The sequence below is a fragment of the Anomalospiza imberbis genome, chromosome 3, assembly GCF_031753505.1.
Source record: "Anomalospiza imberbis isolate Cuckoo-Finch-1a 21T00152 chromosome 3, ASM3175350v1, whole genome shotgun sequence".
Taxonomy (NCBI): domain Eukaryota; kingdom Metazoa; phylum Chordata; class Aves; order Passeriformes; family Viduidae; genus Anomalospiza; species Anomalospiza imberbis.
Window position 1 is genome coordinate 7,920,727 of NC_089683.1, and position 26,365 is coordinate 7,947,091.

Sequence of the window (26,365 nt, forward strand, 5' to 3'; positions counted from 1 at the left end):
GTCCAAGGTGCAGAAATTGGGGACATCTTTGTTGAGATGTCTTCCACTGATTAATTTCTTTTAATGAGTATACAATGAGATTATTCTTGCTAATCAGTGCAGAGATATCCAACAGTGACTGAGGGCAGGCAACTGTTAATATACTTCAGTTGTTCAGCTTGTGGAACACATCTCACCTGCAACATAATGCAACATGATGGCTCCTTTTACTCTAGTTAACTGACCAGCAACTCTCATTTTGTGCCAGAATGAGTTGCTTCCATTTAATTTTCATTGTGCAAACCAAGCTACTGTGCTTCATTTCAGGATGCTGCAGCTGTTAATACTGGAGTAAGATTTCACCATTGCCTTTGTAATTGACATGAATCAAACAGAAAAGAGTATGCATGAAAGTGCTAAATTAGTTTTAAGGTCATCAGTATCTGATTTAATTAAGTCATTGACCATAAGGGATGTACAGTTAACAATCCATGGATGAAGATTCATTTTAGACAACATCACAAGTACAGGCATCCCCCTTTTTTAAAGATAATGTGGCAGGGATCCAAATAGCTGTTCTAAAATGAGTCTTCAAGACTGTGGAGAATAATGTGATTTTTAGGTTTCTGTATTTCCGTGTAATGACAGATGCAGTCAAACAGGAATTTCTGCATAGTGATTTTTCAGAGCTGTTGACTGTCAGAACAGAAGCCCTCACCACAATTTCAGGGCTTTTGCTCTTAAAGGCAGTGATATGCAATATGCAAACATGAAATGAACTGATGAACATGAACCCATCTGCAAAATATGATTTGGCTATAAGGGAATTCTCCCTCTGTAACATGTCCCTCAAATTTCCACTGCTCAAACCTGGGGAAAATAAAAGTGAGGAATGATAAAAATGGCATAAACAGCAGAAAATAATGTGCTTAATAAAAATGCACTAATGAGTTTCCTAGTAATATAACTGAAAGTAATTAACACACTCATAAAACTGAAGCAAAAGCAAGAGGGAGGCAAACTTTAACTAAAAAAAAAATTAGGAAGGTCCCTTATAATGAGCATGGAGAGCTGCCTTGTATGATGCTCTAAATTAGTTACAGAGAAATTAAATTCATCTACAAGAAGAGATCAAAGAGAAGAAATATAACAAGATTAAACAACATGGTGCTGGGAGCATTCACAGTGACACACCTTTACTGGGCTGATTCTTGTACCAAACCTGAGCCTGCAGATGCATTTTGACTGCACAAGCAGCTCCTCCAGGTAAGTCACCACATGCTGCATCTCCTGCATTCACCCACAGCACTCGGGAGCAGCACTCACATCCACCCGAACAGATATGCAAAAAAATCTGACATAATATAAAGTTTCACACATTGCTTTTGGGGCATACTTTGTTAACTTAGCTACTGCAGTAATTGATAATTTAATTCCTGATGTCTTGTTAAAAAAATTGGTTATAATTGGGTATAGAATGGGAAAAACAACAGAGCTGAGAATTGACCTAGTGTTCTTTCTCTTGTTCCTCCTTTAGGACCATTCCACCTGTCAACTGATATATTTTGTCTCACACCATCTACTCTGATTTAGCACCAGGAACATTTGTGGGAAGTCAAAGTGGTCTGAGATGGGGGTAGTGAGCAGCCAAGTCCCTTCCCTGTTGCTGGCAGAAGTACCTGGCACACTTCAGCTCCCAAGACAAGGACATTCTTGGAAATGACTTTCTGGTCGTCCCAATATGTTTTTGGGAAGAAGGAGTTATATCCTTCACGTATGCTGGGGGCTGGGTGTGGCTGAGGCCTGCATCCATAGGAATACTGCGGAAAGGTTCAAATTGCAAAAACAATCATCCTTTTTCTGGATGAATTTCCTTCCTGAGGCCTCAGGTCCCTCAGACCCCATTTTTAACCCACTTCCACTGCTCTCTGTTTATGCTCTGCAATGACAGAGCTGACCGTTCTTTCTCCTACTGTCCTTCATCTGCCACTGAGAAACCAAAAATGACGAGTTCCACTTCATCTGCTGAAAGCCAAAGGCTGAAGATCTACTGGATACAGGTGCATGTGGTGAAGCTTAAACCCCCCACTATTTTCTTGAAGGTCATTTGGTTGAAAAAATCAGTGAACCATAAAGCAGGTGGAAGCAAGTTCTTGTCTACCTAACATGGGCATCTAATGTGGGTCTTGCATGGGCTGCTCAGTGAAGCAACTCTCTTAAGTGAGTGTCTACCTTAGTCCTGAGGCTGAAGAGGAGAAATTGATGCCTTCAAGGATTCTTGACAGCTGTCTACCAAGTCCCTCCATCCCCTGGGAATTTATTCCTCCAGTTCACTCCCTCCTTGCAAAATGGGTAACTTGATTTCTAGTCTGTTTTGCTTCAGTTTCCACCCACCAGAAAGTTTGTTTCTTTTTCCCTGTTGGATTATAAAGCTGTCTGCTTATCAAATCTCTCTCTTTCACATATGGACGTGCAGAAAATAATAAAGTCAACTCTTTACCTTCTGTGGGATAAACTACGTAGTCTAAGCTCCTTAAGTCTCTGCAAGGCAGGTTTCCATCATTTTGGTCTATCTCAAGTCAGCTCTTAATGTGTTCACACAAGGATTTGCACCAGATTAACAAAATTGGTTTAAAAATGAACGAAGGTAAACCTTTGTAACCTCCCAGGACAGAAAATACTGGCACCTGCTTTACCTCCCTGCCCTAGGGCTTTTCCATCTGTTGTGTCATCTCTGGCACTGCCATCACACCATGGCCGCTGGTGCTCATGGGGCTCCTGGCTGCCTGTCACACCAGCCCTGCTCAAGGGCCAGCAGGGAGGAAACTGATTCAAAGAATAATCACTTTGATCTCTTTCCATTAGTCAAGCTTTGCATTAGAATCCCCTGTTTGGAGCCGTAGATGGAGACATAATGTGAGCTGGCTTCAAGCCAAGCAAAGGTTTTTCTTCCCTCTCCTCCACCGCTCCCTCCTGGTGTGTCCATGCTTGTCCTTGGCTGTGGGCTTACTGAGCCCATCCAATTTGCTGAACTTGAATCTTCAAGGACATCTCCTTTCACACGACTGACTCCTGGTCTGCAGTCCCTGCACGCTATGGACTCATGTGAGGTTTCACACACTTGCCCTCACGCTCCTTCCTCTGCCCCAGCAACCTGCCGGTCCCCGGCCCTGCAGGACACGTGTCCCCACCTGTCATTCACATGTCACTTGCACTGAGCACAGGGATCTCATCTGACACTTGTGCACTCACTACCTGCTGATTTATGCATTATTCACACATACCTTATATGCTTTTAGATCTCTTATATATGTGTGTATGTACATTATCTGTATATATATTATGTATGTGTATGTATAATATATGCATATGTATAATTTATATACCCATGATACAACAAATGATCTGAACCCAGCAGAAGATACAGCTCATGCTTGAAGAGAGCACATGCAGAAATAAAACCTTGCTGGTTTCCACAACTCTTCACTCTTAGGATTTAATCTGTGGGACTGATCTTCCCTGTCCTTCACTCATTTCATTCAACTCCTCCTTCCTTGCTCTTTCTCTACCACCTCAGTATTAACAGAAGAAAACCCTTCATTTCAAGCTGTGCCACTTGCTTCACTGCCTTCTTGACTTTTGATCTCTTCTGTACCTGAAAACAGTATTTTTTTTCCTCCTCAGTCTCTTAATTTCTCTCCTTCTAAGTTAAACAGTCATATGTATATTTTCATTTATTCACATTATAAGATCCTTACATCATGGTCAGCTGCTTACACACTAACCATTTCTGTCAGTCTGCAAGAAATCCTTCACTTATAATTATTTATTTCTATTTGCAGGAAAGCTTCTATTTAAACTAAAGCAGTACTGTGTCATTGAACTGCTCTTCAGATGATTCACATATTTAAAATTACAACAATGAATTACTATTTTTTGCCTTTTTTCTTTTCTTCTGACAGGCTTAAGAAACTATCCTAAGACAAGGCAATATATTTAATTTTCTTTCATCTAGATAAGATCTTTTAAAATCACTGAGTCCAACCATTAACACAGCACTGCCAAGCCCACCACTAAACCATGTCCTTCAGCGCCACTTCTACATGACTTCTAAATACCTTCAGGGATGGTGACTTCAACGCTCCCCTGCACAGCCTGTTCCAGTGCATGGCAATCCTGGTGAAGAAATGTCCACCTTCCTTGGGGGAGAACCCCTAATTCCTACATGATCATATCTCAGTAAAATGGTAGGTTCTGAACCAGTTTCTAAAATGCATAAAGCTTATTCTTTACACTGATTTTTTTAGTCTGTCTTCAACGTATGCACTGCCAACAAAAGTTATCTCCCAATTTTAGACAACCTTATTGCAAAAGTGCTGTCAGGTTAAGGGGATTCATCTTCTTCTGTCCTTCAAACATATAATAACCACAAAGCACCCACATTTCCACACTTCCAGTCACATACATTGTCTTGTCAGCATACGCAGCCTTCTCGGCTCTCAAATTGCATATATTACAGGGCCCATCCATTATCTAAAGACCTAGTTCATGGATCCACTTCATTTCACCAGCTCCCAACTCAACTCATATCTCAGCAGAAGACAGAAAGTGTAATACCTTCTCGCCTAACACCTAATGACTTGCTTCCTGTCACACAGAACCTTGCCAGAGGGGCTTGATGGAGAACTGCAGCCATGCTGTTATTTCCCTAAACACTCATTGCAAAAACATAACTTTCCCTGAATGTATACCCATGCACAGCCACAAAAATGGACTTATAACTCAGCCCCTCTGGCACATGCGTATTATTTTAAGATGAGTAACGAATGACTCCTATTCATCTGTTCGTGATTGATAGTCCCATATTATCCATTGAGACAGAATTTTTGCTGCCTCCTTACAGACAAATGGCAGATAAAGGGTAAAGAATCTCAGCACTGTTGAATTTGATGGGAAAACACCTGCTGTTTTAAGTGGCACCAGAATTTCAGGGTGAAGCTGCACCCTTCAGCATCAATGACACAACCGAAAGCATGGAGAGAGGGACACAGGAGCTGATGCCATAAATCATTACGAGTCCAGTGGTCCCTACTTGCTTTAATGCTTTGTAATGGTGCAGCACATGTATTAAGTGTAGGCAGGTGGCATCATGTATGGCTAAGGTGGTCTGACATTTGCTTTTAAAAAGCAAGATGCTGTAAAAAACATATTTGTAAGATTTTAACCATTTAGGATCAAATATTAAAAGAACTCCATGAAAAACAGGAGGAGAACAAGAAAGAAACTGGGAGAAAATGCTGTGTTCTCTGTCTTCGAATACCCACTGCGGTGAGACACCCTGTAGGCATCATTCTCTGGGTCTGCTCACTGGTGAGGTCAGGATAAGTCACTCTGGAGTGGAGACATGTTCTTCACCATGCCAGCAGACACACGTCAGAACCTGGCCAAAGCTGGGCATGGTCACGCTTGGGCTGACTGAGCAAGCAGAAAGCAAAATGTGGTTGGGAAAGATAAGCCGCATGTGCACCAGGGGAGGTGGTAGGTGGTCCAGCGAGGGAGGATGTTCAGTGCCTTGCCCTTCACACTGGTGGCACAGCCCAGCACTGCATTGTGTGTCAGGCCTGGATAAGCCCCTGCACCTCCATCTGGGGGGATAACAGGGCTATAATCTCAGAGGCCTTCTAGGAGGTGAAAAACTACCCCAAACCCAGGAGTGTGTGTCTGCAATTCCACACTGAGGGGAGGAGTGATAACTTTAGAGGTAAATGTAATTTTTGGCATCACTTGACATGGAGCATAAGACCATGCCACATTATTTTAATTTAGTGCTTTTATATGACCTGCTGGAATGACAGAGAGTTTTACCCCTTACTGAGCGATTGCATCACACTGTCCCATCCAAACCAACACAGTATTAGAAAGAGGAATGTGCAATCCACACAGAAATATGGTGGGAGAAAGTTGGTTTCTTGTAGCTCTAGAGGAGGAGAGAGAAGAAAAGCAGAGGCAAAAAATGGGCATTCACTGCTTGTAACACAGCAGCCAACTCAGCAATTAAAGTAATTTTAGTTTGTATTTTAGTATGTTTGTTTCCAAAGCTGCAATCCAAATTCAGAAATCCTCACTGCTTGCAAAAATAGGTACAGCAATTTAAATTCCTGAATCCTGCCTTGTCCAAATGGTAAGTGCTTTTGTGTGAAAAGGCCTGACTTTGTTCAGCACTGCTGGGAGAGTCAGCCGTCCCTCACCTGCATTTCTGACAGCAGACCCTGAAACATCTTTCCTAAAACAAAGCTTCAGCCATGCTATGCTTCACTTCTGTCACCCCCTACTGTCATTTTAATATGAAGAATAAAAAAGGAAACATCCCTAAACTTCTCTCATTTCCTGGCATAGCCCAAAGGAGGCCATGTTGCACTTTTTCCACTGCTCTGTCTCACAAGCCACTCTATAGACAACAGCAGATTAATTATAACCACGGGTTTAGCAAATCCCCATGACAAGACATCCTTATTGTGGCTGAGGCAGTGTGCACTGAAATGATAGGGAGGAAATCTGCTCCTTTCCCACATCCAGGTCTCCTGGTGGGCTTGGTACAATGGAAAACCAGCACTGCTGCTCTCACTGAGCCAAACAGGGGCCACCGAGGGCCTGAGTGTGACTTTGCAGGCTGCAATGTCATCTGTGGTGAGGGCTGGGGTGACTGACATGAGAGGGAGGGAGCGGGAGGGACTCTGCTTGATTTAGGGTTCATTCAGCTGACCAGCATTTTGGATGCTTTAATAAAGAGAGAGAATCAGAGAAGAGACAGAAATCAGGCCCAAGGAAAACTGAAAAGAGATAATTTAATCAATGACAACTCTCAAGACTCCTCAACAGTCTTTTGCTGTTCATCTTTATCGCGAGATGGAATGAAACAGCATCTCTTTCCTGGGCTCTCTTCTTCCTGTGTTCACAAAAACAGTTCTGCTAGTTAAAATTTTACTGACAAATTATGGGATGAATACCTTCAGATACCAGAAATAAATCTGCTGAAAAGGATGAGATTTGCTTCAAGGCGAGTCCTGTGGGCAATGCCCACCTTAAGTTCTGGGTGAAGGAGGGGAGCAGTGTTCACATGTTGTGTTCACTGTTATGACTCATCATTCATTCTTTGCTGTCTGCATTTCCCTGATGGCTGATAGCATCATCACCAACAACAGTTCCCAACCTTTTGAAAAATGTGTTGTTTTTTTCTTCCTCCGAAATTCTTCCTAATGACCTATCCCTATTTGTCTTGCCTGTTAAGGCAACTTTTACTGGAAAATGCCTGCTTCAAAATGTTACTGAAGAAGTATTCAAATTCAGCATTTAAACCGACAAAAATATTTTTGGTTGCCACATTCAGTTAGGAAAAACATTTCCCAAATATGTTTCCCAATTAAGTGTTTGGGGAAGGCTAAGACTCTATTGATATTTTTGGAATAGATATTCTCATAAACTGAATTTAAAAGTGAATTCTATTTTTTTAATGAAAATTTGATATAGATATGAAATCTATGGCTTTATTGAATGCCATGGGTGACAAGAAATCAGCTGGTTTTGGAATTTTACTTAGTGAAATATTTTTGTTGCACTTTTGTTCCTTCCTGTTTTTTTAAGTTCCATGTGAAAAAAATTACATCTGGAGTCTACTTGAAAATAGAAATTTCCATTCTCTCCCATCTTTGTTCAGCCAGGAATTCAAAACTGTTTCCATTTATTATTGGGTGCTTTGCTCTGAACTTGGCAGGTCCCAGACCCAGGCCAAGACCACCAAAGGGAAGATCTTCCAGCCAGGTCGAAGTTGAGATGCTACACTAGGAAAACACATACAAGAAACTTACTTTGCTGTTGCTTTTTTTGGATTAAAAGATTTTTTAAAGTACTATTGTGGTCTGTAAAGAATTTCATCAATACTAAATTCAAAGGGAGTTTATTAGTTCATTGGATAACCTGGAAAAATGTCCAAAGAAGCTTAATTCCTGTCTTCCCTCCCCTGAGCAAAGCGAGAAGCTGGCAACTTTTCTCTTTGGTTTTGAAACAATGCTTTCCACTGAAGCGTTTAAATGAAATCTAATCCTGCCCACTTTCCTACTTTCTTAGCTGTTATAATAAAAGCTTATTCTAACACATACAGTCCATTTGATGTGTCCTTTAAAAGGCAAACGTGTCCTTTAGCATAGCATGCAGGAAAAGCTCCAGCAAACAACATGTGATTTGGTTTTGGTTGTTTTTTTCGGTTGTGGGTTTTGTTGTTTTGTTTTTTTTTTTACCTTTCCACATGGTCAACGTTGCCTGCCACACCGACCCCTCCAATGGTGTAAATTTTCCCATCGTACACCAGACTGTTATGTCGACACCTTGGGACTGTCATGCGGGACACGAGGTTCCAGTTATCGAGCAAGGACATGTAACACCAGACATCAGCCAGCGTGACACCCGACTCCATTCCACCTGGCACCCACGGGCGGGCGCGGGAGAGAAAATGGGAGAGTTCCGTGAGATCCTGCAAGGGCAGCAGCTCCACACACAGCAATCAAAGCAGTTACAAAGTAAAAACTCTTCAAATGACATTTGACTAATTAAAATAAATCACCCTCAATACTGAGCATCTGTTCCGATGATGCATATCTGTGTCATTTATTCATGTGCCCCAAAGGCTGGGGTTTTTTTAATAAGATGACATAAAGAAATCAAGATGTCAGACTACGAGGGACACATACATAAGGGGATAGACCCTTCTCAGCGTTCATAAATAACTTCCAGTCTATTAAATTACTGCAACACTTGCAAGAAGGTGTCATGAGGCTAAGTGTATCTTGGCTTGTGAGAAACAGGCCAGCCTGAAACCTAAAATGCTTAATACAGTGATGGATTGAAGCAGCAAATATACGGGCACAATAAAGTCAGTGCTTGGACTGAAGGCTTAATTTCTAATTTTCAGGGGCAAACTTCTTATTTATTTTCATTTGCAGGTAAAAGACAGAATCAGCTGTACCAGTCCTGTAAAACAGTTCAAGATGATCTCATGAAATATTTATATTGGTCACTTTATAACTTCTGCTAGAAGCTTCCAAGGTAGCCACTTAATGGGTGTCTTACTATCCTGTTTTGAAGCACAAAAAGGTGAAATTATTTATTTGGGACCACACTAGGAGTCAGTGGTCAAGCCAGGAAAATGAACTAGGCACAGTTCCATAGTTTAATGAGAAAACCAGACTTCCTCCTTGGTATTTTTCTCTCCAAACCTATGCTATGCATTCCAAGGTCCAGTACTTGGAGCTTGCAGCAGGCCATTCTCACTTCTGTTGGTTCCCCTTCCCTTTTTACTGTGTCTTCTACGTTTGAGCAAAGCAAAATATCAACTGACTCTTAGCTGTATTTCCAGCTCTCCTTATTGCAGCCACCAAATACCATCCAGTCACTCATCCAGATTCAAGGGAAAGAGCTGAAATGAGCTTTGAAATTAGGATTTTAAGCTTTCGTTACTAGATATGGCACAGCCTAAAATGGCTGTACATATTGGAAAGCACCTCAGCTAAGAATAACTAAAAGCCAACATCTGACAAAAGCCTCCCCAGAAGACTTTTGCTCCAGCTGCTCTCAAGCATGGGCAAACAAGCATGGGAAAAAAAAATCAAGAAATAATTTCCAATCAATTCTTAGGGTCTCTATGCAGTATTAATGGAATTTAACACCACAGGCAGCAATTTACTGCAGAAAATGCACTGAGAGAGCTCGACAAGGGAAAGGCAACAGCTGTAACCCCTTACTGGTACAGATGCCAGGTGCATCTGTGCTCCCAATGACATCCTCGGATCACACACATCCGCACCTCCCTGCTCAGCCTCCTCTTTTAATCATCCACCCCCACTCAGCTGCCATCAGAGCATTCTTGCATTGTCTGGTGGGAATTGCTTTTCCCCCTCTAGCCAAGCAGAGGTACCAACAGACTGCAAAAATCCAGATACTGTGATGCTCAGGGCATGGTGTTGTCAGATACTTTGGGAGTTAAAGCCTTTTAAGGAGGGTGGTCTCAGTTTCACCAAAACTAAGAAGATTATAGGGCTAGTGACTACCGTCAGAAGAGAGGTTTCAACAAGTACAAAACATGAATGCTCCTGTAAGCAAATACTTTAAGTGTAGGTCACATATTCAGCAGTTCAGTCTGTCTCAAATTCCATAACCTACCATTTAGATTCAACTACAGAAAGTATTTTAAATTGTGTTTCTATGGCAGTGAAACCTCTTTGCATGCTTGATGGTTGTCAGACCTATTTTCTTCACGTTGCAATGGCAAAATATTGTTGTTGACTGCTCTGAGAGTACGTTAACACTGCAGAGACATGGAGAATGATAAAAGCAGGGAAATACCTCTCTCCCAACATTCTTCCTACCTTTTAATTTTTTTTTTTCTCCCCTGGAGCAGCTGGGTAAAACTCTAGCAGGTCCTGCTTTGTCTGGGCTGCCTGTATTGTAACTTTTCTCCCAGACCAGTAAATCTGGGGGATGAATGGATTGAGAACAGCCCTCTAGAGGAGGACTGGGGGACATTGATGGACAAAAAATAGGAAATGACCCAGCAGTGTGCTCTTACAGCCCAGAGAGTTGGCTGTGTCCTGGGCTGAGTCAAAAGCAGCATGATCAGCTGGTTGAGGAGGTGATTCTCCCCATTTTCCCTGCCCTCGTGAGACCCCAGCTTGAGTACAGTGTTCAGCTCTGGGGTCCCCAGCACAAGAAAGTTGTGGACCTGTTAAACTGAGTCCAAGGACAGGGTGTGAAAATAGTCAGAGGGCTGGAGCACCTCTCCTACACAGGCTGGGGTTTTTCATCCTGGATAAGAGAAAGGTCTGGGGTGACCTTTCAATACTTAAAGGGGGCTTATAAGAAAGATGGAGAGAGGCTTTTTATCATGGCCTTAAGACTTTTAAACTGAAAGAAGGGAGATTTAGATTGGACACAAGAAAGAAATTTCTTACATTGAGGGTGGTGAGGCCATGGCACAGAGAAGTTGTGGCTGCCCCACCCCTGGAAGTGTTCATGGCCAGGTTGTATGGGGTTTGGAGCAATTTGGAAGGTGCCCCTGCCCATGGCAGGGGGGTTTGGATTAGGTGACCTTTAAAGGTCCTTTTGAATCCAAACTCTTCAGTGGTTCTGTTTCTATGGAATCTGCTGCTTACCTGAGAGATAGATGTTGTCTCCAGCACTGACCACGCTGAAAAACTCTCGGTCATAGAAAGGCAGGCTGGCCAATGGGTACCACTTGTTGTTTTGAGGATTTAAGCAAGTGACTGCTGTTAAAGCACGCTGGTTCATGCCAATCATCTGGCGACCCCCAACTAAGACTATTACCTCGGCTACTCCTAGGATTCAAATAAGAAAAATAGTATTATAAAAGTGGCATCTCTCAACCAGGCAGGAACCCATCCAAAAATACTCATCAGTCAGGGAAATTTTAATGTATCGTATATAAATCTGTTTTAGAGTCTGCAATCAAACCACAAAGGGTGAGAAAAAAATGGAATGTGTGTGTAGGGGGAGCAGTGGGTGAGGAATGACACTATGAACACTCTTGGGAGAACTAGGGAGGGAGAATGCCATCTGGGCAAAACTTGGGGGGAAAGAAATAAAAAGGCAAGGCAGTTCCATGTAAAGATGTCCATTCATTGCAACAGTCTTTGAGTGAGACTTGCAGGTAGCAAATTTCTCTCCCATTGAAGAAAATGAGCGTTTTGTGAAGGATTGTGATAGCTTTGGAGTTTGGTCATTATCCAGAAAAAGCATGTTTGGACTTTAACCTAAAGAAACTCTTCTCACATAAAAAAACTAATATAATGACTGGAGAAAGTGAAGCTATGGATATGGACCTTCATCTTGATATTCTTTCTGCATGCACTCTATTAATGTATAATTTTCTGGTGGGTTATTTTTTGTTTGTTGGGTTTGGTGTTTTTTCTGGTGCGGGTCTTTTTTTTTGTTTATTTGGTTTTTTTTTTTTTTGTTTTTTTTTTTTTTTTGTTTTTTTTTTTTTTCCTTTTTTTTTTTCCCCAGGGAAAGCAGATTTTCCAGTCCCAGATAACGTGTGCTCTAGTCATGGATCATGGTCTTGGTCTACCAGATGCTAGGAAACATGACAAAGATGGCCCCTGCCTTAATATAGTTATTTACTGAACTTTATCTGTGCTTGAACAGCTCCCCCAAGTTGTCTGTCACATGCAAGGTGTGCAGCAAGCAAAGTCTGTTCATGCAAAACTTTCAAGTCCACATCTCTGAGGTTTTATTCCCACTTCACAGCCAGAGCTGAGTCATATCTGATCTCTGTGTTACTCCAAACTCCTCTCCAGACTCATTCCCACAGAGATGGGTCACAGTTAATAACTCTGGGATGTTTCCTGTCTCCATCCAAGAGTCAGGTGCTGGAGATGGCTTGGACTTGGCATTTAGCTGAAGTATTAAAAACCCTTTTGCAGTAATTGGAAGCCCCTGTGCAATGTGCTGCCAGGAGAGGTAGGCTCAGAAGAAGGACCAGGAGGCCACAAGCTGGAAGGTATCACCGTTTCAGGAGCCGTCTCCTGACTGGAGCCATTACTGAGATGTGTTACAGTTCCCAGCCCACAGATAAGTGCACAGGTGTGGGGCAGGAGTGAGACTGCCAGCGAGAGGGATTAGGAGCAGCAGCAGAGAGAAATGTGTCTGCAGAGTAATGGATTATCGTCATTCTTCATTAGCATTTTCAAAAAATATATTTGTGTCATTCAAGCAAGGTTACTCTCTTAAAAGTTATTAAGATAAAGTGCTGTACGGTTTAAAATAAATATTTCTCAGTAACAAGAGATCATTATTTTTGCGCCGTACCAGAAAATCTAATCACCTGTGCAAGACATAACTTGATTATAATCAATGACCTCGAGAGCGTATGTGACATGCAGCAGCGAGTCCACAAAGGGTGTTTAGAGATCCTTTGTGCCTCCATGAATGCTGTTGATATGCAAAATAACATGATTCTATATAATTAGACTCTGACCTAAAAAACTATAATCACCCTCCTTTACCCTGAGAGAATCACTTTTCCCTCATCAACAAGCTTCTGGAAATGGATCACATTACACCTACAATTTTATATACATAAAATAAGCACTTTTCAAAAATCCCTTCAAACATCACACCATTAGCCATCTTCAATGAAAGACTTTTTAGGGTAGATTGTTATTGAAAAGTCCTCTACACTTCGTCCTTCTGAAAGGTGCCTTGATGAGGCAGTCTCCCGAAGCTGCAAATGCCGTGGTTTGGTATGCCATCTCCGTGCCACATTAGCATCAGTGGCACTGACAGAAAGTTTTGTCTGGCTTTCTGTTGTACTTATGGGAGGCAGAAGTACAGGCAGCATGTTAAAACAATTCACCTGCTTCATCAGACTCCTTCTTGAATGCAGTTTTCCTACGTAGTATCCGCATTCTCTGTTCAGTGAATATTTAGGATATTTCTCACATCACCATGATGTGGGCTCAGCTGGCAAGGTGGGCGCTTATGGTTTTTCCGTGCATTTTTCCAAAAATGAAAAATAGGTGTGAAACTTTTTAAGACTCAGTTCTTCACAGTTGCTGTGTTTTTAAAAGGGAGTATTTTATGTGTGATCCATTTGTTCTGTAGGCATTAAACAGTCTGATCTAGTACTCATCAGTATAAAAATACCATATTTACACCAGCCTCACGATATTAAAATATTATACTTACAAAGGGCTGTGAAAGTGAAGGAGTTTGATGAATATTAGACAGATGCTCCCCACAAGAGACTCCATGGCAAAAAAATCAAATTATTCACCTATTTCTGCAATTAGAAAAACTGAGGCAAAGATGGCAAGAGGCTTATTTTCAGGACAACAGAGGAACAGTCTCTGACAAAGATAATAATTCCTTAAATTTAGGCTCCTTTTAAACCCCAGTTCAGGAGCATATATCTGAACAGCCATGTCCACCCAATGGGAGATGCTAACAAATTCTGAAGGAAAGTAACAATGGAAAATTGAGATCGAAATATCTCCGAGTTCTGGGAAGGAGCCAAGGTCTGTGCCCTGTCCCAGGGCATGTCCAGGAAAAGTGGAACCAGGGGGTTGGTGTTGTTGAAGGATGTTTTGCTTTACCTGCAGAGAGCCTGGGCCGGGTCCTTGGTGTCTGCATCTCCTGGCGGGCGTGTGGCAGCATGTGATAACGTTTGGCTTCGTTCACCAGATCCCGGCAAGCCTCCGAAGACTTTATCAACTCCTCATTGTCAACAACATTCAGCAGATAGCTGGGATGGATGAAGGGGAGCCTCACCACTGCCAGCAGCTCCGCAGCATACTGTGAGGGGGGGGAATAATAACACATGCAGCCTTCATGTCAGAGTTCAGCCACTTGGCATCTCCACTGCCTTGCCTGTAAACCATCCCCTGTCATCCAGTCTGGAAAGACACTTGTCATGGATGCTGCATACAAGCCCTGCCTAGTGAATGAGTGGGATAGAGACAATTCAGCTCTCAGAGCTCCCTGGCTCAGGCTGGGCTTAGTCCCAGAGACCAAAAATAATCTTCAAAAGGTGGCAACTTCTGTTATACAGAATTGTATGGAAGAATTTTTGGAAATAAAAGCTCATTTTGAACTCAAGCTGAATGGAACACCTTGTGCAGTGGAGACATGGAGTGTGCATTTGAGCTTTCTGAATTAACCTTGAAATGTGAGTGTGGTTGTTGCATTGTAATAAAACCCCCAAACAAGTATTTTCTGGCACTATAAATGTGAAACAGAAGTCAGTTAATAGGATAGATTTTAACAACTGTGGTAGAGCCTGATCAACCAATTGCTAATAATCTTTCAATTAGTAGAGTTTATTTGTTGGTGAAACAAATTAGGTAGCTCTAGCTTTTAGGGAAGTCTGACTCCAGAGGGTGCTATAGAAATACTGACAGTAAGTTTCATCATCTAAACAAATACATTAAATCTCAGAGGGTAAAGGACATCTGAGCAAATGAAGCTGTCTGTCACCAAACAAGGTTTAAAGGAGAACAAAACCCCAAGAGAGAAAACTGCAATCTAAAAAGCAGGAGTCCATTCCCAGATTATTCTTTTTATATATAGTTGGGTATATCACAACACTGCATGAGAATACAGTCAAAAGCAGAGCAATGGGAGAACACAGAACTCCAGAAGCAAGGCAGACAAACAGGATGCAAACTAAGGGTGAGCAGCAAGAAAAGATAATCATCTGTTATAATAAATATTCATACAGTGGCAGCATCCAAAGATCCCAACTGGGACTGAGGCCAGGATGCAAATAAATATTCCTGAGGTCCGTGCTGGTCCCAAGAAACTGTGGGCGCCAGCAGCATCTGCTGGCCTGCAGATGCCTCTGGTCTTCCAGAAGCCACTTGGCTCTTACTTTCTTTTTCAGCAGCATGCCTGTCCCTGCAGTGTATGAGAGCCAAGTCACAGCAGGAAAGGAGCAGGAGCAGGGATGGGAATGGAGCAGGGGCATAGGGGGAAGGGTGGGCAGGGCTATGGCCTGAACTGGGTAATGGGCTGGCCAAGCAGGTGGAGGATGCAGTGACACCTGTGAGCACTGCCAGGGCTTCCCCTTTCTGCACTCAAACTGAAGAAGCAGGCTTAAATTTAAAAGGAAAATTGGATGTCTCCTCCAAATTCACACTGCTCCCCTACTGGAGAGCCACATCACCATGGTGCAAGTTCTGTCAAAGCAAAAATGCAACAACCTGTGGGGTTGTAACAGCCAAGCCCCACACGTGCCTGCAGATCTGTGGCCCCAAGGAGGTGAAGGGTCTCAGGCTGACTCCCAGTCCCCAGTTTATCAGCTCTTCTCAACACTAAAGCTGACAATTTTAGGTACAGCTTAAAGACTTGAAGCCTGGCCACTCTGTAATTGTTTGGGGATAAAAAAAAATGTTTAGTGATGCAAAAGGGATGGAAAAGTAACAGTGCTTCTCTTCTGGGAAAAAAAAAACAAAACAAAAAAAAAACCGTGAACAGTTTGTTCCTGACTCCTTGCTACTACCTCTAGTGTGGCATCAAGCCAAGTAGGGCTTGAGATCACTTCATCAACCTCAAAAGATAAAAGAAGACACTCCTCCCTTGCTGAAATCCATTTCTGAGGTGCTTTCTAGGAGGTACAACGGCTGCTCCTTCCCTGGAGCCACAAATGTGAGGCACTTGGCTGCAGATATCTTAATGTCATTACCTTGTAAGACAGGAAGCAGTGGACATATGGCAGTGGGTGGCAAATCTCTGACTTCAGGAAGTGCTTTTTTTAAGAAGGTTGGAGGCGTTTAACCTTACACGGGAGCCAAAATGAAACGTGGCATCGGGACAGGGGAATAATGCGGAGAGAGAAACACTGCCAGTGAGCGAGGCAATCCCACGGGGGAGGCTAATTCCCACTACAGGCTGCTCAGGAAGCAGTACAAGTTGCTAAAGGGCACTTTAAATAAAGTTGTAAAATGCATGGAGTGAAGACAGGAGCCAGCACCTTCCCGTGGTGTGGTGGGACATCCCAGAGCCACCCCTGACAGTCCCAAGGCTGCTCTGCACTGGAAGCAGCCACAACACAAAGCAGTGCCAAACACCAGCACAGACAGCTGTGCCACTACATGGGGACATGGTGTTCCACTTACCACCATGTCCAAAAGCTGACTGCCAGTTAGCATTGGGAGAACAGCTCCTTTCTGTCAGGGATGGGACAATTCCCATGGGCCCAGTGGAGTTACTGCCTCCATTTCCCACCTTTCCCTGAATAAATGGGGCAGCAGTGTTCCCTGAGCACAGTGAGCTCTCCCTCTTGCTCGCCCACCTTGCTTTAATTAGGTAAGTGAGAAAATGTGATTCTGTTTCTCTCCTGAATTCCCCCCTCCCTTCTCTCCTCTTTTGTCTGAGCTTGTGGCTTATTTTGAAGGGGAATAATAATTAGAACATGCGGCTCCCTTTCATCAGCTAGAAAGCTGATGTCACATATCAAAACCGATGTCACTTTTCACTCTTATTCTTCCCTTTGCTCAAACAGCTACAGAAAGCTGGCTCTGTGTGTGTGTCTGTGTGTGCACGACCACACACAGCCACGACTCGGGCTTGGTGCCGAGAGCATTAAGGGTATATAGAATTGCAGTGTTTTTCACCAAGGGATTTAAGGAGTACGAACCATGGCAGCATCTTCACAGACAGGAGAAGCTTTTATAAAGCAACCTCTTTTCACACCAATTCTTTTAAGCACTATAGTCAAGGGTGAATTTCATTTAGCCTCACTGATTTAAGAATATTCAAGTGATTTAGGCAATCAGCAGCCTTTTTCTTTTGGATTCTCCCTTATGAAGACTTCCCAGCTCTGTTAGCTATGATTGTACTAAATACCCTGTTACTATTATCCTTTTCATTTAAGACTGGAATAAGCACCATAAAGCATTTCAACCTCCTTACCATCTGTTATTTGCTCTCCATTCTCTCTTGTCTTTCCGTTGTGCCTTATGCAGCTATGAAACATCTACTGCACTTACTGATGTTACCAGTTATCACTAAAGCAGCAGAATACATGCACAGGGCACATTGCCAAATTCATCCACCTCGGGTCCCTGAAGTCATGGTTTGTGCCTGTAACCCTGGGAATTTTTTCTTCTCCTTGCTTGACTGCAGGTGCTGGCTGGACAAGTAGAAATATTTCTCAGGTCTTTGTTGGGAATCACTTTACAGCTTGCATTACATGCCGGGTTGAAGGAGAGAGTATTAATACCTCTTCTGGGCCTAAAATTAAGAGTTACAAACTCATAAACATGTAGGACCACACCTCAGGCTCCTTGAGAATGGACACCATAATGAAAAAATCTAAATATTTTTTGTTTAAAATGCTAGGAAAGTTTTTGAACACCATCAGGGCTATTTTTTTTTCAGGTGATGTGAACCTCATTGTAGCTTCTGCTGGGTGAAGAAAGCTGCTCAGGTTTTGCACCAGCAGAAGATCTCATCCATAAAGTCCTTGCTAAGTGATGCTGCCAGATACCCTGTGCATGGTCAGGGTGATTCTGCAGGAGCCAGAGCACTGCTGCCACATGAGCAAATTCTTTGTGGACAGTCACTGGGGACACAGCAGAGCAGAGGCTTCTAAGAGATGCTATCTGTCCTGCTTCAAGGCACATATTTTAGTGATTTTTCACTGATTTCAGTTGCTGAACAGAAAGCAGGATCTTCCACCAGTCTGCAATCACAAGTGTATTTCATATGAAACAGGGAGAGAAAAATCTTAGGAGATCTTATCTTTCCCTAATTAACTAAACATTTCTGGGGAGAAATTCAGCTCTAGATTCAGACACCTAAATGGGTTAATACAAGCCAAGTATTTACTTGTCAGCCAGACATGTGTAAACTCATGTTATAATTAAGAGAGATTCAGTCAACACACTTAACAGTCCCCAGAGCAATGAAAGCTGAGAGGATGCACTGAGCACCAGGGGAAGCAGAGATTATCAATGTCCCCTTCTGGGCCAGAACTGTGAGCCAGTGGCTCCTGGGAAATGGATTGTGTTCCTCAGACCATGCCTCACATCATGGCACACTAACATGCCTACGAGATGTCAATACGAATTGGAGGGCAATTAATTCTGCCCTCTGGTGAGAATTTTTGTCCACTTGTCCTGGGTGTGTTCAGAAAGTTGTGATCATGCTATGAAGAAGCCTAAGTGTTACCACTGGGTCAGTGTTGACTCTGAGGAATATGTGATCAACATGATCAGCTATACCTTGATGCTGACTTGTTACAGCCTTTCCCTAATAATCTGTTCACACACAAGTTGCTCCCATCTCATTAGATAGGCCAGTACTTCAGCAAATGAGGCTGCAAAAGCCTCTAATGCTTTTTTTTAATTATTATTCCTGACTGGTAGTTTGAGTGAGAACATTTACTTTGCTAAACTTTTCATGACATTTATTCTCTGCTGATTATATCAGTATTATGAATGCTTGCTTGCAAGTGGGCTTTGTTCTAGCATCTTCACAGTCTCAGTAACAAAACCCACTTCACTATCACATTAAAAATAATCTTTTTATTCTCAAATCTCTAATCCAGTAAAATCCTCACAAGTATTTTCCAAAAGGACTCTCATTGTACTGCACAGACTTGGGCCACAACAATATACAGTTAGATTTTAAAGGAAGTATGTCTACTGCTACAGAGTCATATTTCCTGCTCCTTAAATGCTCCCCTGGAAAGCTCTCAAGATTTTTAACATTTTTGAAATAATGCCTAAAGAGGTCAAAATAATGTTTCCCTTATGCCTTATAATTAATCTGTCTCTCTAGTTTACTGTTCTCCCTACAAAGGCCCCTTTGTACCTTCTGCCTAGAGAAACAAGCTTCAGCTAGAAATACAAATTCAGAAGGTAGGTTACTCACATTATGACAGGGTTTTGCTCCAATAAACTGCTGTTTCACCCTTTATGCATAATTGCAATAGTTTTCAAAATATTATGAAATAGGAATATATATGATTCACATTGAAGGAGATTTATGTTGTCTCATAGGAACCCTGGGTTCAGACTCGCCTCATGTTGTGCACTGTCCCAGTGTGAGAGCAAGAACCTCCCTGGATGGAGGAAGACATCAGAGGCAGATCTGAAGCAGAACCAAGGCCCCACTGTATCAGACTCCTTCAAATGAGGACTGTACATGCTAATAAAAAACACCTGGCTGGGGCCAGGTAACAAACCGCCCAGTGGCCCATGCCAATGCTGACAGCTGGGGATGTGGCATAGTGGCCTTTCAAGATGGCATGCTGGAAATGTGATGTGAGTGGTCCCTTCCTATCACAATCTCCAGCCCAAACCAGACTTACCCCACAGCTTACCCATCCTGATATTCAAAATATTTCCATCTCTGAGTTTCCAAATGCAAGCCCAACAGGGAGCTGGCTGGTTTGGGAGAGCCAAAGCTGTGGTGCACTGCTTTGCCGTTCTCAGAATTAAGTATTTTTGGACTAGATTTTCCCAGTGCTGCCCTGCTACTTGGTAATAAGGGGTCTTGCTTTGATATATCTAACCCCTGGATATTACAAAGACACACTGTGCTTCCAGTAAACTCCTGCACATTCCTACACCCAAGGTCATATCCAAGCCCAACTAAGCTTTCTGCTGTGCTTGGAGTACTTACTAATCACCCACATTGACTTCTTGGAACTGCAGTGCTGCCTTCAGATTAAACCCAAAGGCTTGGTAGCATGTCAGCCAACAGCCTCCTAATATCATGAGATAAACATGTGGCAGAAAATCTGGTTTGCAGGCACTGGGTTCAGCTGGTGGCTTGGTGGCAGAATGCCATGTGCATAAATCTCATGCCCAGCAAGAAGGAAAGAGCAGCCCCTCTGTCTTCCTGCAATCAGGTTTCAACGTGACATCTTTATGGCAGCACAGCTGACTAAACACTGTAATGTCACCAGCGAGCGGCTGTCCTGTTCTTCTGTTTGCAAAGCAGCTCTCAGGTTGGTATTTCCAGCAGTAATATGATGAGAGGCTTTTAAATGCAGAGGAAGATAAATCATTGATCCATCATACTTGGAATCTGCCTGATAAGGATTAAAAAAAGCCTCACTCTTACCATGCATTCTCTAGCTTGCTGACTAAACTCTATGAAATAACCCCTTGAAGTTCCCGCAGATGATACCAGGGGTGCGTGGTGTTTCTTTTGCTTACGGGCAGTCACCTATTCAAACACAGCAAACAATGGCCCTCAAAAGCACACTGCCAACAACAAACCAGCTGCAGCTTCTCAGGTGCTTCACACAACCAAGTAAACTTCTCCATCCCTACAATACACTGGCATGTGAATCCATGTGCCATAAGTCCCTAAAATGCTTCTTGACTAGAATATAAAATGATTTTGTTCCTGAATGCTGGGGCCACATGCTGCACAAGGCAAAGGAATGCTTCTGGATGTGGGTCTTTGTAAGGCTGTTGCTTCAGCAACAGTGAAGAAAGATTTGTAAAACACAGGAAAGTGTGTTGGAAAAGCCACAAATGAAGAGACTGATCAGACCGAGAGACATGGGAGCTCCTCAAACCAATTAAAACTTCAGAAAAATAATTCTGTAGATTTTCTGTCAAGGGTATCTCTTTAATAAAACTTAGAAGTTTAGTATAGAGGGAATTTCAGGAATTGCTAATGTCACCTGCATCCCCTTTTTTATTTAATGCAGTTCCTTCCTCCAATATATAGCTAAGGGCATGTTTCTGGACTGATTCCATTCGTGCTGCTGCCTTTTCTTCTCCCTCTGTAAGCTCGTATGGGAGCTGAGTGTCTGCAAAAGCTTCATTCAAATTGGAGCTCTTTGAGCAGCCCATCCCCAGGAAATCACAGGGGTTACTGCTCATCCCTTGCATTTTTCACTTTCAGAGAAATTGAAGCTTCTTGTACTTTCATTATGGCATCTTTCTGTATTTGTCTGCTCTTCCCACAAATGGATTTCAAAGCACCAGGATAGTGTAGGCTTTTCAAAGAAGCCTAATTGAAGTGTTACAGAGTGTTAGTGCCTAATTCACTTAGGCTCCCTTGGAAGCACCCTTTTTCACATTTATTCCAACACTCTTTCCTGAAACTTTATGCCCTTGAGTACATTGATTGATCAATTAATTTCTTATTATGATGTACTAAGTAACTTGTACATGCTGGTATTGGCTGTCAGCTTCTATCATTACCTCCTTGTCATCACAGAGCAGAGTTGGAATTGTCATTGTTACCTGTCAGATTCTCCATTTTCCTGAAGCAAACTGCTCTTCTGCATGGAGGCTCTTTAAAATGTGCCTGAGAAATAAGGGATCTTCCATGTGCTCTCTCACAGTCACCAACACTTTCTCCTCTGTAGCATCTTGCCTTCAAACTGCCACTCTCTGTCACTGCCAAAATATAGCTCATGGGCATCTGTAGCTTTTTTGACATAAATCCTCTTCCCCTCCTCTCCATCACTTTTCCTTACCCGCACTGACAGATAACAGAGCTTACAGGTGGGCTTTGTGTTTGCTTAGTGTTAAGACTAATTTGCCAAGTCTTAAATTCAATAAGGACCACTGGGTTGAATTTGAGACTTGGCAAATTAGTCTTAACACTAAGCAGTGGTCCTTATTGTTGTTATTCCTATGCATCCTTCCAAGCAACCCCCCTCCCTGGGGCTTCAAACACTTGTAGACATTTATCCCTCTTTAGCTGTCATTAGGCCAAGTCATGCTTATTCACATCTTTTAATCTTTTTTTTTTCTCACATCAGTTCCTTCAGTCTTTTCATCATTTGTGTTGCTCTTCTCTAAATTACCTCAAATTTGTCTACGCATCTCTGGTTCTCAGAACACCATGAAGATGCCGTTTAGATAAATCTGCCTCTGAGGACTCAAATTCATAAAAATCTTGTTAATGCCTTTATGGTGGAGACATTTTGTATTGCTGCTGGTCACCATGATTTTAAAGGTTTGGAAAAAGGGCACATGATGGTATCCTAGCAGAGTGCAACGAAACGTGGCTGTCATTCAGCTGAGCCTCTTGTCCTTCATTCATCACTGCAGTGTCTGCCTTTCTTCGACCAGTTCTCTGGGCAACTTGTTGAAATGTTTGCCCTCTCCTCATGTCTTGTCCCTCCTCAGGGTGAGAGGGAAGCTTCATGCAAAGGGGACTCTTCCTTTGCCAGGTTTTCTGTTATTAATAAACATGGTAGTATGTTTTTTTTTATCTCAGAGAAAACATACAACTTTGGACTTGGAAGAGAAAGTGGGAATGTTTCCAGTGAGCTTTGGTATGTCTATGGTTTGGACAGGCAGCAAATTGCTATGCATCCAGAAACTTCCCATCCTTCCCATCCCATGTGGATGCTGGGCATGACTCTGAGCAGCTTTGGCAGTTGTCAGTACCTGTGGACAGTGTGGCTTGTTATCCACCGAATCCTCCCAACAGCCCTCATGGGAGGCATCACTGCCCTCCAGCTTACAAGCTAAGAAATAGGAGCAGAAAGGTGAAACAACCTGCCCAAGGCCATGCAGAGAGCTGGGGGATGTGCTCAGGTGAAGACTATGTGGGGCCTGGCAGAAGTCTTTCCTTGTTTGGGCAGCTCAGACCGTGCTGGTTTCAGACAGCAAAGCCTCCATTATGCAATATATTTTTTGCATGAGTTGGCTGGAGTTGTAATAAGCTTATCAAGGGGATAACTGTTAGGATAAACCCTACAATCTCATCCATCAGTCAGGAAGAGAAATAAATAGGAAAAAAGAGTAGATTCAGCTTGCCCAGATGTGTCAGTCAGATGCAGGCTCTGCACTCAGTGACAGCAATCAGGACTCCTGCAACCAGTGCTCTGTGTCCACTGGAAATTACCTACTAGTCCTGACCTTACCTCACAGACTGCTTTTTCTGGGCAGACCAGTTTTAAAATGCACTCCCAGCAGCACTAAGCCAGCTTTATAAATGTTACCATATGAGCTGGGGCACTGCTCCAACAAGCTAGGGGGATACAATTATTTACCAAATCCTGGTATAACATGTGACTCTCTGAACTGCCTCTTTGTCTTACGCAGATGATCAGCAACCCTTAAAGCACTGCTGTTCTCTCTTTGTAAGAAGGCTCAGGTGCTGTGTTTTGTAATGCCACAGAGCACTTTAATGAGCACTGTTCATATGAGCACAATGTGCACAATTAAACATCAGCCAGAGCACAGCTTTTCAACTTGCCTTCCAAGAAAATCCTGTTTCCTTCCCTGTCACTGCCCTCCAGCCTGGTGGGAAAGAATTAACAAAAGCAGAAACAGCCAGACATCTGAAGAAAAGCTTTTAGAATGGCAGAGAAGAGCAGGTAGACAGCAAACAACACCTTTCCAGGAGAACATGAGGCTCCGTTGAAAATCCCCTTCCCAGAGGCTTTCAGCAGGGGATCGGGCAGGAGGGGAGTCAGTGATGGGTAAGTTGTTGTAAGAGCACAGAATGAGGCTGCGGTGGGGGAGCACAAGTGGTGAGATTTACTGTCCCCAGGCACTGCAGAGTGACACAAAGCCACTACAACACAAGCAGTTCTGGAGGGCTGCAGCTGCCCTGGGGGCAGAGGGTGCCGATTCAGAGAGAAGCTCCTCTGCAGGGATGTCTCTGCTGAGAGAGCCCCTGCCAGGCTTGCCAGGGAAGATGGACATGCAGGTGAGATGAAGAGCACAGTCCTTTCCCTGTTTGTGCCAGACCTCCACCTTCGGGAGAATCACCAATGCAGGACCTGGAAGAAGCTGCCAAAGCTGCATTTTAGCTACCTGCCATTGGAGCTATTGAGAATAAAAATGTGACAATAGAGCCTGAACTGTCAAGGTAAGGGGAGATGGGGAGACTATGGAGAAAGGGGCTCTGGAAATCCATGCCTGGAAGGATTTAACTTCCAGCACAACTTCTGGGAGTGAGAAATAAAACCAGTCTGGGTCACCTGAGGAGTGCAGTAGAGCTGGAGTGATTTCTTGGTACTGCTGCAATTCATGGCATACATCAACCCTCCCAAGACACCCCAACGGTCCTGGTGTCCTCCACCCCCAAGAGTCTAAAGGCAGCTCATAGAACCTATTTCCAGACTGTGAATAAAATAAAAATATCCATGCACAGCTCCTGCAGGAAGGTTCATCCTGTGTTCAGTATTGCCATGGCTGCCCAGTTCTCCAAAGCTCTGAGCAGCCTGTGCGTCTCACAGGAGCTTGGGCAGTTCTTGGCATGGTGGGCCACGCTGCACAAATTTTTATTCATTGTCATCTTCATTAGAAGAAAGATTATTTAGGTCTATCTTCCCTCCTATCCACCATGGAAGCTATTTGTTCCCAGGCTCTGAAAATGCAGAAGTCATTACTGTAAAGATGGTACTTTTCATGGTAAGTGTGAACTCCTACTTTTTAAAAATAAGTACCTATTTAACTAAGAGCTTTATAATAGATCAAGCAGTGCATAGAGTACTAAAAAAAAGTGAGAGCTACTATTAAAATAAACTAGCTTAGTGGTAGGATTGGGCAGGAAAATAGTTTCTTCTTGGTATCTTCAATAGTAATTTATTCAAAACCCTTATCTCTGGATAAATACAAATTAAAAATTAAAAGTTCCTGTAAAGTAATGCATGAAACTAAAGCACCACAGAGAAATTTGGAGAAGCAAATAAAACTGCCATCATAAAGTACAAAAAGCACTGCAGAACCAGGACAGAAGGCAAGGAAACTTGGGAATAAAAAAAGCCCAGAAAAGCAGCTCAACTGCAACACGAAAGGAAGAGAGGAGGGGATGGCGGTGGTGGCAGCAAGAAAAACCACCACTTAAAAAAACAAATTCCCAACATTGCCTCAGCAGGATGCAGAAGGAAATATTTAAAACCACAATTTTGAGAACATAACCCAGACCGTCTGGGGAGTGACACCTTCTGTTGGCACCAGGCAAACAGGCTCCTGCCGCAGGGCTCCCGAACTCCGGCCCCTGGGAACTGTCCCTGAGGTCGTGTTAAGTTCGGAGTGGCACAGAGCCATCAAACTTCAAGCACTCAGGGAAACACTCTGTAAAACAGCATGTTTTTCAAGGCCAGCGTGCATTTCAGTGAATCCACGGTACTGTGTGAATGTTTTAGGCAATAATAACGTTGGGCAATGCTGAATGGCACTGCTGGCACGTGGAGGAGGTGGTCAGAGCGTGGGGTCCAGCACAGGACTGTCCTGCTGAGCCACAGCTCCCGGGCACACAGGGCAGCAGCGAGGCCCTGGGCTGCAGGCTCTGGCAGGACCAGGAGCTCAGCTGGTGAAGCAGCACAGGCAGCAAGGCTTGGCCTGGCATGCAGTACCCCACTGTCCTTAACGCCCTTATCCAGCAGCCTGGGAAGAGCAGGAATTACTATTTCTTCTACTTTAGAGGTGAGACGTGGATGTGCAGCTGCTCTGGATCACATCCAATGACACATTTAACATCCAACTGCACGTTTAGGTGCTTGAATTCACATTTCAGTCAAGAAGGTACAGATTGTTGTGATTGTCATGATGTGGGACAGCATCGGCAACACGGCCAAGCGCCTCCCTGAGATACAATGGTGTCCATGAGCAACTGTCCACCTTAAGACAGCCAAAACTGTGACTGGGGGTCAACAGAAACAACTCTGGCCTCCAAAGGTGGGGAAAACAATCTTCCCCTTATGGGGTCTGTGCAGAGAACTGGCCTCCAAATGGAGAGGTTTGGGGTTCAGACCACAGAGTTGACTCAAGGCAAGTAGCAGGTTTTTAGGTATCACCAGGGTTGACTTCTGGTCCCAAGGAAAATCACTAGCCTCCAGTCACTGTTTCTAGCATTATCTCAAGACAGAGCCAGGAAAGTT

The 26,365-nt window shown here is 43.3% G+C and overlaps 1 protein-coding gene across 4 annotated transcripts in view; it reads right to left on the minus strand.

The window, feature by feature from the left end:
- Positions 1-26,365, minus strand: part of KLHL29 (kelch like family member 29) — a 390,113-nt gene that overhangs the window by 22,723 nt on the left and 341,025 nt on the right. For all 4 annotated transcript variants that reach the window (XM_068183349.1, XM_068183350.1, XM_068183348.1 and 1 more), the window contains 3 exons: positions 14,142-14,340; positions 11,181-11,363; positions 8,274-8,454 (listed from right to left, as the gene is read on the minus strand). In XM_068183349.1, the coding sequence (XP_068039450.1) occupies positions 8,274-8,454; positions 11,181-11,363; positions 14,142-14,340 (563 nt within the window). The remainder of the gene's footprint in view (positions 1-8,273; positions 8,455-11,180; positions 11,364-14,141; positions 14,341-26,365) is intronic.